The sequence below is a fragment of the Colletotrichum higginsianum genome, chromosome 2, assembly GCF_001672515.1.
Source record: "Colletotrichum higginsianum IMI 349063 chromosome 2, whole genome shotgun sequence".
Lineage (NCBI taxonomy): Eukaryota > Fungi > Ascomycota > Sordariomycetes > Glomerellales > Glomerellaceae > Colletotrichum > Colletotrichum higginsianum.
This window is the reverse complement of record NC_030955.1, coordinates 5,414,632-5,428,344: the sequence shown is the minus strand read 5'-3', so window position 1 is coordinate 5,428,344 and position 13,713 is coordinate 5,414,632. Positions and strand designations below refer to the sequence as shown.

General features: G+C 52.3%; 6 protein-coding genes across 6 annotated transcripts; 4 read left to right on the top strand and 2 right to left on the bottom strand.

The window, feature by feature from the left end:
* CH63R_03353 (Serine threonine-protein kinase) lies at positions 1-770 on the top strand (the record flags this gene model as incomplete). Its single annotated transcript, XM_018298328.1, is given in 2 exon segments — positions 1-56; positions 68-770. The coding sequence occupies 2 exon segments, from the start codon at positions 1-3 to the stop codon at positions 768-770; spliced, it is 759 nt and encodes a 252-aa protein (XP_018163144.1).
* A 250-nt stretch (positions 771-1,020) lies between these two features.
* Positions 1,021-2,352, bottom strand: CH63R_03352 (Monooxygenase FAD-binding protein; the record flags this gene model as incomplete). The annotated part of the gene is made up of 2 exons (XM_018298327.1): positions 1,021-1,743; positions 1,819-2,352. The coding sequence occupies 2 exons, from the start codon at positions 2,350-2,352 to the stop codon at positions 1,021-1,023; spliced, it is 1,257 nt and encodes a 418-aa protein (XP_018163143.1).
* A 522-nt stretch (positions 2,353-2,874) lies between these two features.
* On the top strand, positions 2,875-5,541 carry CH63R_03351 (Fungal specific transcription factor domain-containing protein; the record flags this gene model as incomplete). Its single annotated transcript, XM_018298326.1, has 6 exons — positions 2,875-2,925; positions 3,047-3,219; positions 3,282-3,709; positions 3,787-4,514; positions 4,573-4,802; positions 4,896-5,541. 6 exons carry the CDS (start codon positions 2,875-2,877, stop codon positions 5,539-5,541), a joined length of 2,256 nt encoding a protein of 751 aa, XP_018163142.1.
* Positions 5,542-6,912: 1,371 nt separating this feature from the next.
* Positions 6,913-7,540, top strand: CH63R_03350 (uncharacterized protein; the record flags this gene model as incomplete). The annotated part of the gene is made up of 2 exons (XM_018298325.1): positions 6,913-7,316; positions 7,378-7,540. The coding sequence occupies 2 exons, from the start codon at positions 6,913-6,915 to the stop codon at positions 7,538-7,540; spliced, it is 567 nt and encodes a 188-aa protein (XP_018163141.1).
* A 1,432-nt stretch (positions 7,541-8,972) lies between these two features.
* On the top strand, positions 8,973-10,330 carry CH63R_03349 (uncharacterized protein; the record flags this gene model as incomplete). Its single annotated transcript, XM_018298324.1, has 4 exons — positions 8,973-9,090; positions 9,285-9,676; positions 9,823-10,065; positions 10,118-10,330. 4 exons carry the CDS (start codon positions 8,973-8,975, stop codon positions 10,328-10,330), a joined length of 966 nt encoding a protein of 321 aa, XP_018163140.1.
* A 1,315-nt stretch (positions 10,331-11,645) lies between these two features.
* On the bottom strand, positions 11,646-13,014 carry CH63R_03348 (Integral membrane protein; the record flags this gene model as incomplete). Its single annotated transcript, XM_018298323.1, has 4 exons — positions 11,646-12,088; positions 12,174-12,359; positions 12,431-12,878; positions 12,961-13,014. The coding sequence occupies 4 exons, from the start codon at positions 13,012-13,014 to the stop codon at positions 11,646-11,648; spliced, it is 1,131 nt and encodes a 376-aa protein (XP_018163139.1).
* Positions 13,015-13,713: the final 699 nt, after the last annotated feature.

Below are 13,713 nucleotides of genomic sequence, written 5' to 3'. Positions count from 1 at the left end.
ATGGCACCCCGTTCATCTGGAGCAGACAATCAAAGCGCCCAGGCACCAAAGTTAACGTCCCTCCAAGACCCTACCATCATCGAAGCAAGACGAATGCGCCCAAATATGTCACTTTCTACCACATCACAGACGAAGCCGAGTTGTGGTTTGGCCAGAGCTCCAAGAACAAGAGGGAGCTGACTCTGGACGAGTACCGCGACGAGCTGGAACGAGTCCCTGACGAGGAAATATACCCCAAGATCCCGACAGACATCGAGCTCACCATTGCGCCGGAGAACATTGACTGCCCAGTGTACATCAAGCGTCCCGGCCTCAACTGCTACGAAACCATGAAGGGCACGCCGTTCGTACCGAAAGCCGTCCTTGATGAGACTTTGATACTGGAAAAGATATTCAAGACCCAGCACCTGAACATTGTCGAGTACTACGGCTGTCAGACGAAGCGTGGCCGCATCACCTGCATCGTCCTGAAGCAGTACGATTACACGCTCTCTCAATACATCCATCAGCCAGCTTTTCAGCACCTAGACAAGGCAAGATTTTTGGAAGCTCTGGACTCGGCAGTGGCATTCATTCACTCGCTGGGCCTCGCACACAACGATACCAACCCAGACAACATCACGATCGGAGAGGACGGGCTACTTGTTCTTCTAGACTTCGGCTCATGCGCGCCGTATGGACACAAGCTTCAGTCGTTGGTTACCAGAGGATGGTACGAAAAGCTGTTTTTCACATCCGAGAAGGAACACGATGATTTCGCTACGGACTAGCTAGTAAGCATACGAAGATTTGAAATGCCAGCATGTCGGCCTTGATTACATGTGGTATTAATAAAAAGCACGGTTTCGTAACGGAATGAATCGAGCACTGTAGCGAGAATGCGAAACAGAGACCATGACACAAGGAAGTTTTGGTGGTCTTTCTTACTTTCCTGCGAGTTTGATGTATTCTTCCGACTTCGTCGTTCAAGGCATCGACGTCTCAAGATAATTAATCAAACTGGCTGACCTATTCACTCACTCATTTTTCTCCAACAAGCAGCTGCTCCTGCTGTTTCTCCACAGCATCGGTGAGCAAGTCGATGAGCTGCTGGGCAGCATCATCAGCGAAGAACAACGTTTCCATGAGAATACAACGACTGATGTAGTCCTGGGCACGCAATAACATGTCTGTTTCGTACTCCACAAGAGCTTTCTCAAGCTGGGCAAAACCAAGATGCATTTTACCCTCCGAATCACGGCGGCAATGCTTTTCGATGCTGTCGGCCAGTCGGAGGGCATCGTGCATGGCCAGATTGACACCTTCCCCCACAAACGGCGTTGAGACATGCGCAGCATCACCCAGAAGCGCGACTCCGGAAACGTGGGCCCAGTTCAGAGAGGAGACGGGCATGCGGTACAGTGGCCACGGACGGAACGGTCCCTCGGCTTCGGCGATGAACTGGAGCAGCTCAGGACCATGGTTGCTGAAGAACTCTGGCGAAGATAGCAACTTATGCCTTGTGGCCTCGGTATCAGCCATGTCGAGCACCGTGCTCGTCAAATTCTCGGGGCCCTCCAAGCCCATGTAAACTCGATATGACCGGTCGGCGACTTGTTGAACCATGAGTGCTCGGCCGTGACCCCATGCCCCCATGTTTCCGGGCCCTACAAGCTCCAGGGCGGCTGCATAGCTTGGGTTGCCGTGCGTAATACGGCCCTCGATGAACAATTTGCCCGAGTACTCGGGCTTTGCGGACGTTAGCTGGAGCAATGCGTCAGTAAGCCGAATAACTGCCCAGTTGAATCCCGTGCCATCACAGGGCGGAACGTTACTTACCAGTGGTCGGACCTTGCTCCACGCTCCATCAGCACCGACTACAAGTTGGAATCCAGATGCACAAGTGCTATTGTTGAAGTTCACAACCCATAGTGGAGCCTCGGGGCTGGAATTTGGGTCTCTCTCGATGCTTTGCACGCCGTGGCCCCAACGAACCCTGTGGGAAGGGATGGAATCGAGGAGAAGTTGCCGCAGCTGAAAGCGGTCAATCTCCGGAGCGTCGCGCTCCTCTCCAAACGATTTCTTGAGGGTGCATTCCGGGTTCTGGATGACGAGTCGCGTAGCATCCCATCGAGCCAGCTTCTTGAACTCTTCAAATAGCCCAGCTCTCTTGATGGCTTGCTGTCCAGAGTTGGCGTGCAGATCCAGCGTACCGCCCTGATAAAGCGGTGTCGGAGTCGAGTTTGCGTCCCGTTCGAAGACCACATAGTCGATATTGTTTTGCTCGAGAAGCCGAGCAAAGGTCAGTCCACAAGGGCCAGCGCCAATGATGGCGACTGAAGCCGTAGTGGAACGTACTTGAGTGGTTGCCATGGTGCGATCGGGTGTCTAGGGTTCTAGTTGGAGGGGAATGGTGTTGGTGAGTTGAGGAGGAAAAAGCCGACATTGAATACACAATAAAGCTTGTCGTTCACTAGAGCAAGTCATCGAGGGGATGTTGATACCCATCTTATATAGCGTTGTCCTGGACCTTGACTTCCAGGCTATGATCCTCAAGGCATTCGTTCTTTGTCTGATGAGGGTATTTCGCACTAAACATCAACGCTTCTTACCACTGTGCCGGTTGCCGGCTTCGATAACTGCGATTGGCGGGGCCCGGAATGTCAGCATCTCCTCTTCCGGACTCGACCTATCACAGCCTGTACTTCCGGCGTTGGTGTCGGCCTTTTATTACGCTCATTCTCCCTCGGTCCATCTGCATCAAACGTCATCAATCCATCGAGACAACATTGCATCTCGGGGATCTTCAGGGCAACAGCACATCCTGGCAATCGACCGCAACGTCCCTTGCGAGTTGAGTTCGACATCACGAAGAAACCAGTCTTCTTTGCCAGGATGGACCCCAGTAGCGCAATCGCGCCAGCAGCTACCCTAGCTCGCTTCGCAGTAAGTTGCAATAGTGGAGTGCGTGGCGTGGTGATTACTGCGCAGTGAGTTCACTCAGTTGACAATTCAGTGTGATTATTGCAGACAGAAGAAGTTCCGGTAACCGATTCTTCCAACATAGTCAAAATATAGATGCGCCGATGAAACGATCGTTCTGGACAAGCTGACACAACGTCATGGCAGCTGCTCGAGAGAGCTTCCCAAGTGCGGTGCTTGCAAACCATGGCCTGGTAAATGCGACTACTCTCGTGATAAGCCGAAGTCCACAACTTCCCCAGCCCAGACTGGTATTGGGTAGGCAGGCTTACCTGGCCATACTTCTGTACATTCGTCGAATTCCAAGCTGACGAACGTAGGCCAAAGTCTACAAGCTCAACAACCTCTTCTCCCATCGAACAGCGGCTGCAAAACATCGAGGTCGCCCTTCAAAAACTGACCGAAACTGTAGAGAAGGCTCTAGGTGTCGCAATCCCGAGGCAAACACCTGAAAGCACCGAGCATGCCTGCAGTAGAACTCAAACCAGTGATCGCTACGGAGAGAAGGAAGAGCAGGCGCCTGGGTTGTTCATCGGACCCTCTAATTCATTCTCGTTCCTAAAAGAAGCGTCGGACAGCGTTAGGGCGGCCACAAGATCCTCCTCGCCTCTCTCTCACCCAAACGCCCAGTCTGAGTTGCAGTTTCTGTCGACTTCACTGACTACAGCAACCACCAACACGGAGAATGTTGGCGACATGACACAGTTTTACATCCCCTCCAAAGCAGCAGGCTATCGTATCATCGGGGGTGAGTCTGTCTTTATGCCATCCGCCACTCTTTCAAAGGTTGCTGCACCACTGCTAACACTTCGCCCAATCCGCTAGACTTCCTTGAGCATGCGGCAACCGGTGAGCCATTATTCAGGACTCCGTCAGATAATCTTTTGAAGGAAATCATCTTCAACCCGGGTCAGGTCACCCACAAAGCCTGGGTCGTCTACGTAAACTACATCATGCTCGCACAAGTTTCTACCGAGAAGGCCGGTCCTGGCAATCAGGCAGAAAAGTTTCGGCGTAACGTGCGAATCGCACTGAACGACAGTAGCATCTTCCTCGAGCCAAGGGAAATCAACGTGCAGGCTCTCACGTTACTCGCCTTTCACGGCGAAGACTACGCCTCTCCAAACCTCTCTTGGATGTTGGTTGGACACGCCTGCCGGCAAGCCGAGGCACTTGGCTTACACGCATCGACGCATCCTGATCCTGAGTCTCGTCAACGAAGTCTGTTCATCTTTTGGCTCTTGTTCATAGTGGACAAGTCGTGCTCGCTCGCATTCGGACGGTCCCCATTTCTCCCAGTGAGCCTTTACCAAGACGTTCCACTGCCGGAATTCGTCCATATGCTCAAGTTCCAGCCACACACGGACGCCCATTTCACAGACTCGCAAACAGTATCCAAACCATCTCATTTCGGGGCTCATTTCTTCACAAAAGGCGTAGAGCTGGCCAAGATTATGGGTCTGATCATCGACTTGCTGTCTCCTGGCCCATCTGCTGTCTCGAGACAGGAGATCAGGACACAGCTTGAACAGTGGTATGAGGCCACAATGAAGGTGCGTACTAGGCTGAAGAGCTCGGAATCAACCACGTTTTGACGTAAAAGTTTCCCAGATCCTGAACGAGACTGTAGAGACTGAAAGACAATTTCTTGAGGCTTCCCAGCGGCAAGAGATGTATCTGGGCCTGAACAGCTTGCGGTTCCAGTACCTGCACATCGTCGTTATCCTTTTGAAAGGCGATGAGTCATCGGGGCATCTGAGATTGGAGGCTGCTAGAGAAGCTTTGTTTCTGCTTCCCTCGGTGGTTTCGAATTGGTCATCCGTCTACAACGGAGTTATTTGGTACGTCCAACTGCCGCATCAATTAGCTTCCCAAGTCAGCCAGAGCCGACAATCTTCACATCGTACTGATACTATACCTCTTCCGACAAAAAGGCACCTTCTATACTACCCTTTTATCTCTTTCTTTGTCGTTTTCGAGAACCTGGTCCACAACCACCATCGGCAGTCGTCTATCGCAATCGATCGAGACCTGAAGCTCCTGTCGACGACGGTGTCGTACTTCGAGAGCATGCGAGCTCAGATGCGACTTCTTGCCACGCTTTGCAGTCGTCTAGAGCGCGTTGCAGCGGTATTTCTTCAGCTTGCAAAAAACCAAATATCTCAACAAACTCCGTGTTTCAAGAACGATGGGATTGGCAACCCGTCGTCTGTAGAGCACCCTTTTTGTAGCACGTCAACGGCCTTCACCCGTCTCGGGGATGGCAATGGAGTTACGGATACCCACGCGGGGAAAGAGGATCCCATCAACAAGAACCAGTCCGAGGCTGGACCTGTCTTCTGGGATGACGCCGAGTTTGAAAACTTCCTCAGTTGGCTTCCAGCTGACACGTTCGCTACTGGCCCATTCACAGGGAGAGGGCAAAACGAAGCCGCCCCGCTCGACGCAACTACTTCTGCTGCGGATGTTCCATCACTCGAGGGCTCACGAGGTCGGAAAAGACCGCTTGATGCCACTTTTGACTGGTTTTCGTGGGACGCGTTCTACTCGGATACGGATCTTGGTCAGAGATTGCCTTGATCAGTAGTCAGACTCGAGGCGGAATCGAAACCGCGTTTGCGCACCTATCTTGTCAGTGCCCGTAATTACTTGAATTCTAGATCGTGTGCCTCCAACTTTGCATGGAGTCTAGCTTATGGTAGCTTCACTCCCTTTTCTCATAGTATTAGATACGTCTTTGATACCTTCATGTCCGCGGAGATCGTTACATCTTGAGCATGGCGTAGTAGCCTCAGAGGCGTTCATTAGTCACCGTGCGAGTTGGCGTTCGACGTGGGCCAAGTGAAAATAGAGGCAAGGATCGTCATGAATGCTGGGGGTGGGAGACCACCAAGACTTGAGCCAAGTGGAACGAATGCTTCTTGATCAGTCTCGGTCACGCTAGGCTACTCTAGCATTGACTTTCGTCCGGTTTGGCCTACAACCTAGCCTTTCCGAATCTCATCATAGGATCAGCGTGATTATCAAGTACCACATTCTCCCAGCTTTTCGGAGCAAGGCTTTTACTTGTCGCCCAGTAATCTAGAATTCTTCATCAAAATACCTGGGTAGACCGACATGCCCGACTACGCTGCTGCAAACTCTTGCCGTCCGTCGCCTCCATTGAAGAGAAAAGCCTCAAGCTAAGGTTCGCCTTTTGAAATAATAAATGAATGCGTACGAGGATTATCTTCAAAAACACATTGGCTTCTTATCGCGACTGCATTCCACCTTTTAACTGCCGCTGTGGTGCGCACAACTGTAAGTTTACTAAGCTTACTTCTGTGCTGGGAGATCCAAATCTGCGGTACCTAGCTCCGGGCGCATGGTGGGTCAATGGACGGACTGTCCGAGCCACCAAAAGGAATGGTTAACAAGAATATCCAGTTTTCAAGACTAGAAATGGCGAATAGCTGTGTCACAAGGCATCCGTCTGGCGCCCTGTCAGCCTGACTGCCACCCTTGGCTCACGCTGCCTCTCCGTCACAGGCAGCAATAGTCATGAGTCCCGGGGGGGGTTGTGTGGCGTTGGCTGTAGGGGATAGGTGCCAAGCGAAGCGGAAAGGGCTAAGGATCTGCACCCGGTTCGGGGGCAGTGCCAGACATGGATGCGCAACAGTGCAGCTGGGCATTGTTAGTGTGACCTCCAGAGGCTGTGTTGAGATGGGCTTGACGTCGTAGTGAAGAGGCTGTGGGCGCTGAGCTGGCATCTGAACTCCCAAGACCAGAAAGAAACACCTTCAAGATGTACGATCATCCGCGCCGTGATTATTTTGTACTTAACAAGGCCATCTTCTCGACTTTACGGTCTTACTCGTCCTCGACAGTGAGAGAGCCAACCAAGTTACCAAAGGAAAGCTTCGTCTCTAGTACCACCACCACCAACACCACAACTCGGCCACAAACCTTAGAATGACACAGTCTTATGTTGTCGGCGACAGCTCGCCGTTCCTCAAGCGCGTTCTGATCCCGTTCTGGGTCATTCGCGTCGCGGTCATGGTCTTCGAAGTCATCTTGTACGCCGCCGCCGTCGCATACACCGCGGCCAACAGGGACAACCTGGATCACATCGACATCGACATCGACGAGCGAACAGCGGGTGCTCTTATCGCCATCCTCGTCGTCATTCTGCTCATCGTCGCCGGCTGCCTCATCCTCGACATCGTCTGCATCGTCAAGCGATCGCGGCGCACCCTCAGCCCTCGCTTCTTCCTTGTCGCAAATGTCATCCAGACAACAGTCTGGCTGATCTTGTTCGTCTTGACCATGTTTGGCGTCAGCAGCCCAGTTGCGTTCGCCATCGCCATCGTTGTTTTGTAAGTCGACGCCAATAGCTCAGGTTTTTAGGCGTTGCGAGACTAACTGCCTCTCCACCAGTGCTTCTTTTGTTGGTCTCCTTATCTATTCCAGTGTCATCTACCACAAGTTTCGCAAGGGAACTTTGGGTGGAAACAATGCGCCCGGCACGAACCCTAGCACACCTCCGAAGCCATACAACACAAGTTATGAGCATGACGAGACGGCTGGCCGGCAGGTGTAGTTACATCCAAGGCAGGGCGCCAACCAGTTGGAAGGGCCAAATAAGAAACTTGAAACGATTTATGAAATGAATTGACTGGTATCATCGAGAGTTCAGGAGGGCTGTTTGATGAAAAGATCTACTGCAGATGTTAGAGATACCCTGGGTGCCATGCGCTCAAACATGAATGGAAATTCTTCTTAATGTACAGAATAAAGCTTTTATTATGTGATTAAGTGCCGTGTTGTCGGGATATCTGCGAGCCTGTCCCGGGCACTTCACGCTCGATGACCATCCTCGATCATCCTAAACACATGTCAGATAGCCGGTTCAAAATTTCCAATGCCGTATGTCAGAGCTGGCAGACTGCATCATGTTAAATATCTTAGATAATAGCCCCATGAAGAAAGAGAAACCGCCTACGTTAGTAAAATGAGACCTGGGCTTGTGTTGCTTTAACGTTGCTCGAATCCAATCCAGGTACAATCAAGCTTTTGTCCGAACCATGCTAGATTTGGCGGAAGTCTCGAAACCCGCAGCGGGTTCGTCCCATCACACAAGGGGGAGTGAATATTTCAATGCTCCCATTTGGCATTGAACTTGATGATTGTAGACGGGCCTTTGGATCTCCGGGCCTTCTCTGGCGAGGCAGAAGCGCCGTTCCGCTGCCGCTTCTTTTCTTCTCGGCGGTTCGGTCGAGAGTGCCAACCTGCTTGGCGTGCTAAGCCGGGCTTTCATCCAGCTGCCATTCTGCGCAGCTTTCGATAGGTCAGTCAAGGCCCCCTTGTGCATTCTCGGGATTGCAGTCCAACAGACAATCCCAAAAGTACCCTCACTGGATACCAGTATATTGTGAACGACATGCTTCGTCAGCTGCAGTGAGGCTGCTGCCAGAGCCCGAACATGATCGTTTATCCAATTTCAACCCCGGCTGGATGAAACGGACGTGCACAAAAGACCGCCTGTTGTCTCTGTCTATTCGGCCTTGGAGTCGAGGCGCTTACACTGACGGTCGAATCGGCGACCACTCCAACGAACCTCTCGTGTCGATGGCCCCTCGTTGGGTCAACTGTGAGGCAGAATGGGTGGTTTGCGCCCCCCTACGGCGTGGTCCAGGGTAGGGAACTATTGGATTCCTGCCTTCTTGAGCCGAGTGCGTGTAGAGAGTGTCGCAGGCAACCTTTTGTTCAAAAGCGTCACTATGGCTGTGAGACCTCAAGTATAAATTGAGCGACTCGCCTTACCTTTTCGTGACATATTCATCTCCACAGACTTTTTTTCTTGTCCTCTGTCAACCCACTACTTAAGAAACCCCAAGCCTCGTTGTATCAAGAGACACACTCGCAACCTACGCCAAATGATTGGAACGCTGTGACGCGTGTTGTTTGTTGCACTGCACTAACAATTACGCCAACCGCCTACTTACAAGCTTGCAGTACCCCACTATCTCGCGATGACCCTGTCCACCTTTCATGCCGACTTGTACTTGTTCGCAATGGCTGACGTTTGCGTCAGCCAGCAGTGTGGGCTATGTTGCTTCAAGCTCTATAACGGCGAGGATATTATAGCTGGTGAGTTGAGGTGATCCTAAGCATTAGCATTCTAACAGTTGGAAACAGTCGGGAGCGATGGTCGGCTTTCCACGCCCTTTAAGAATGGCCCAGCCTGTATGGTGAATGAACCCGACGCCTACATACAATGCGTTGGAGCCTGTTTGCATTCGGGAGGGCAAGCAGTGGGCTGTCATGCTGAATGCATCAACCAGGTGCCTGCACGGCGACTCTCTGCTGTTCTCGAGGTGTTGACATACAACTACGAACCCGCAAGGTCGGATACCAACTGGGCTGTACTATAGCCAACTCACGCACAACTGTTATCGGCATGTCCCAACGAATCTGGGCCCACTTCACAACGTTTGAGGGCGTTGATTACATAGCACCCCTGAACAACGCGGCAGACCATCTTCACGCTGAGCTCATTTTCGAACCCGACCCTGCTCGCTCTGTGAAGACTGTCTACATCGCGGAGAACCATCTTGGTGCCAGACAGATAATCTTCCATCACTCGGAAACACCCCTGGCACTGGAGCCATGCGAGGAGCTATGGTGGCGAAATCTCCACCTCAAGGGTCCTACCAAACTTGTGCTGCAGAGCGATGTAGGTTTTCCTCAATCATGGTTTCACGGATAGCTAACATATTCCGGGGCCTGAAAGTACGCTGCATCACCTTGGAAGGCGACAAGACGAGGCCGAAGCCTACGCTTTGGGCTAAGCCTCTATCGAGCCCGGCTCGAATGGTTCAGCTGGAGGAGTCCCCGCCGCCGAATAGAATGTCGTCGTTGCTGTTGAACGATTCGGGTATCATCGGCTACGCCTTTTATTGGAAGCTTCGTCTCGTGTCCATGCATGCCGTCACTTCGGAGCAAGACTTGTCATTTTACGACAGGGATCATGATGGCCTCTGGATATACGTCCCACTTCTTGAGCGAGAGTTGATTACTGAAATCTGGATACGTGGCCAAACGAAATGGGACATGTCGTTGATCGTAAGCAAACTCCCCCCTTGGCAATCGGGACATTGCACTCATAGACATGCAGCTGAAGACAAGCCGGGATCGCGTCGTCAATGTGGGGCCTCACCTGACGATCATGCCTTGGACTCCCGTCAGATTGTTAGAGCGTCCGAACCAACAAACAGCCAGCTGGATTCTCTTTGAGTTGTCGCGGGTTGGCATCCGCAACATGGGATTCGCCGGCGGCTGGCTACACCATTTCTCTTCCAGCACTAACGTCCAAGAACCCCGGGAATGATCACTACTTGTACTCAACAGCTACACTCAACGGCGTGAGGGAGATCACACCCTGCCAGCGCCTCATCAATGGGCAAACCAAGATCATTGGGCTTCTCCTTCGGTACTCTAATGGCCACAGGGCATCCCTCGGGCAGGTTCGGTTTGATTGCCTGATGACTCCCTTGAAGGTCGGCGGTAGTTGGAGTATGTTGTTGACGTTTGCTGCAGATTGGCGGGGGCAGTTTGTCTCGGCTTTGAGCCTCGATTGCATTGGTAAAAGCGCCTCCTCTTGTCTTAAGGTGTGCCATCTCGATACATTGGATTGGTAGTTCTCGTTTCAGGAATCAAAGGTGTACATGGCTCACTAATCCCATCGATTTCATCAAGATTGAAGATGGTGCTCAGTAACACGAATGATGACATCGCGACTGTCAACTATCGGATGTTAAAATGTTGGAATGCCGATCGGATTATTGATGGGAAAATGGAGACAATGGCCTGGCTGGGCCAATCATATCACACGGATCTATCTCCGTCAAGGTCCGCCTGGCCAGCCATATCACGGCCTCTCGTCGATTGCTGCCCTTCGCGTTAGATCCTCTCTTCTACACACCCATGAATCCACGAATACCCTCATGGACTATTGAGACCATTCGTTATTGCTCGAGTGATCTGTGAAACCAACAGTTAAACCCAGCCGACACGAGTGGCGCTTTGTTACCGACCCATGATCTATATTCCATCTTCCCACTTCGATTCCGTCTTTTTAACCCCCTCGCCACTTAGCTTGTGTGGTTTCAGGAAGAACGGCTTCACCCCTGTCTCATTTCACGCCAATGGTCCGGTTCGGATAATCAAGTTCGTCTAGCCGATCACTGTTTCCTGTGTTGAATTTTTGAAGCTTACAAATACGGCTTTTAGCAAATGTAGTTTGCCTAGATCGAAGGCTTGACTCGGTGACACGGGGTGTTGGTCATTGGCCAGGAAGCGCTAAGTTTCGAGGAATAAGCTCTCAACCTTATTTTCCGAGGTTCACGGCTAGCAGTTGATGAGCCGAAAGGATCCATCGGCAATGTTCTAGTTGCCGTCAAATAAACCAATGAAATCAACCGATGTGAAGGGAAATAGACACTCGTGGATCCATGATCGCCCCTAAACTGCGTTTAGATCGATCGACCAACGGGAAACTGAGCTGATCATGAAACACGGGTTGGAAATTTTAAAAAATGGCAAACGTGCATAGATTGGCACCTTTTGGTTATCATCACATCTTAAGCTTAGTTTGCTGGTTTCAGGCATCTCGCTCGCTCCTAAACATGTTGAATAGAAACTGCTCAATCGGTCCTACTAGCTGGCTTACCAGGATGACCAATGGGGCCCATTTCGATCGCGGCCACAGTCCCTGGCCCCTTTGACCCGAGAAGCACTCCTCCGTCTTGCCCTGTCTCCGGCCTTGGTTCATGCTTGACGGTCACTTCGGTCGTCCAAGTGATGCCGCCCCCACTAGCTGAAGGATCCGGAGAGCGGGCGAGGATGCTGCTGTCGCTCGCGGCGTCCTGGTCTGAGGGTTCCGCCCTCGCGGCCGTGATTGTGCTCCGGTTGTAGAACCTCCCGCTGGTGTCCCCTGTCTTGACGTACGCGCCCGCCCCCGGAGACGATTCGCTACGCTTTCGAACACTGCGGACGAAGCCGCGCAGGACCGGTATGGACGCGGAGATGATGGTGACGTTCGGCTCGGCCATGGACCATATCCAGTATATTGCTTGATTGTATAGGTCTGCGGGGCGAATAACAAAAGTCAGTAATTAACAGCGATCGCGGAACGACGAGGACTTTCATCAAGCCTGCATCGTGGCACTTACAATCTGGAGATCGGACGTCGATCAACATACGTCCCTGCACCGCCTTCATGATGCCCGTGACGCCTGCCAACACTCCCATGCTCAGAGCGACAGCGATGCTGATTCTTTCGGATCTCTTCATTTGTAAATTGAATATCATTTTCCATGGTAGAAGGGCGAGGATTAAATCGCAAGTGGCCGAGTACACTGCGGAATGATAACGTTAGTAATTCCGTGACAATGACATGTTCAGGTGGACATCGATGGAAGAAACTTACAGGCACTGAAGATGGTGAATGTTACGGATTGATCCAATCCCCAGCACCTGTCACCTCCAATGTGCGCCTGGTCCGGCGCGCCGCAAATCGCCTGCCACGTCGCGATGATGTGAACCGCGAACTGCAGGTTCATCGTGATGATGAGCCCCCAGATGAGCTTCGCTTCCCACCCTCCGGGCATCAGTCGCACCAGCGTGATTCCGAACGAGGTCTTCGTCAGCCCAAGCGCGACAGACTGGAGGTTGTGATGCGTCCGCGCCAGGGTGATCTTTGTCAGGTTGCCCCGGAGCAAGAAGATGCTCATGAGCCAGGAGGCGTTGGCCGAGGCGAGCATCAGGAACACCCATCCCGCGATCAGGACCCAGTCGTCGGCCTTGAGGCCCACGCCGCTATTGCGAACTCTGCTGTATACTCTGAGCCCCAGAAAGACACTCGCCACGAAGAACATCTACAAGAGGCCGTCCGTTGTCAGGTCTTCTTCCTAGTCGTGCTCGCCCATCTGGTGCTGTGCGGGGTTGTATATAGCTTACCGTCCATGTCGTGGAATGCACGAGCACCGACAGGTTGCTCGCCGTCCATGCCATAATGCAGGTGGGTTGGTGGATGTCCGGCACCCCTCCAGATCATCACGAGTCCACCCCAAGATCTCTGCAGTGCTGATGAGGATTTTCTGCTCGCGAATCTGGGGAGGACGGGCAGCTCTGGACCACGAGGGGTGTTAAGTAGGCACGGACGGTCTTTTTCTCGAGCGCAGGCCATCGAGCAAACCCGACTTTGCTCCCTGCCGACTCGCAGAAGGGTCTTTTTCGGGGCGGAGCAGGGGTCTTTTGAGTCAGTTTGCTTGGGATTGGGAAAACCCACAGCAGTTTTCTTCGACAAGGCGAGGACATGAATCGTATCCGGGGCTGGAGCAGCATCATATCATGTCATGTTGTTCGTCTGCCCCCGCTGACTAACATGTAAACCGCATAGGCTCCAACTAAGGTGCATGACATTGGAAGCTCGCATACTACGTGTGAAGAAGAAGCTTAGTTGAAAACACGCCAAAAACACAATACAAATGCTGTGCCCAGCGCTGAACACATTAGAAGGTCTCCTTGGATCACACGCTCGAAAGGCTTGCCGTCCAAGGTGCGGATAGTGCTGGATGTCCTCCCCGACTTGGCAAATGTATAGCGGAGCCTTGCAGTCAGCTAGTTGCATACAAGCGATATTATACACCCTGTCATCGTTGCGAAGCCACCAGGGCTTGTGGGTGCTGCGCTGCGTCGGCTCCTGGGATG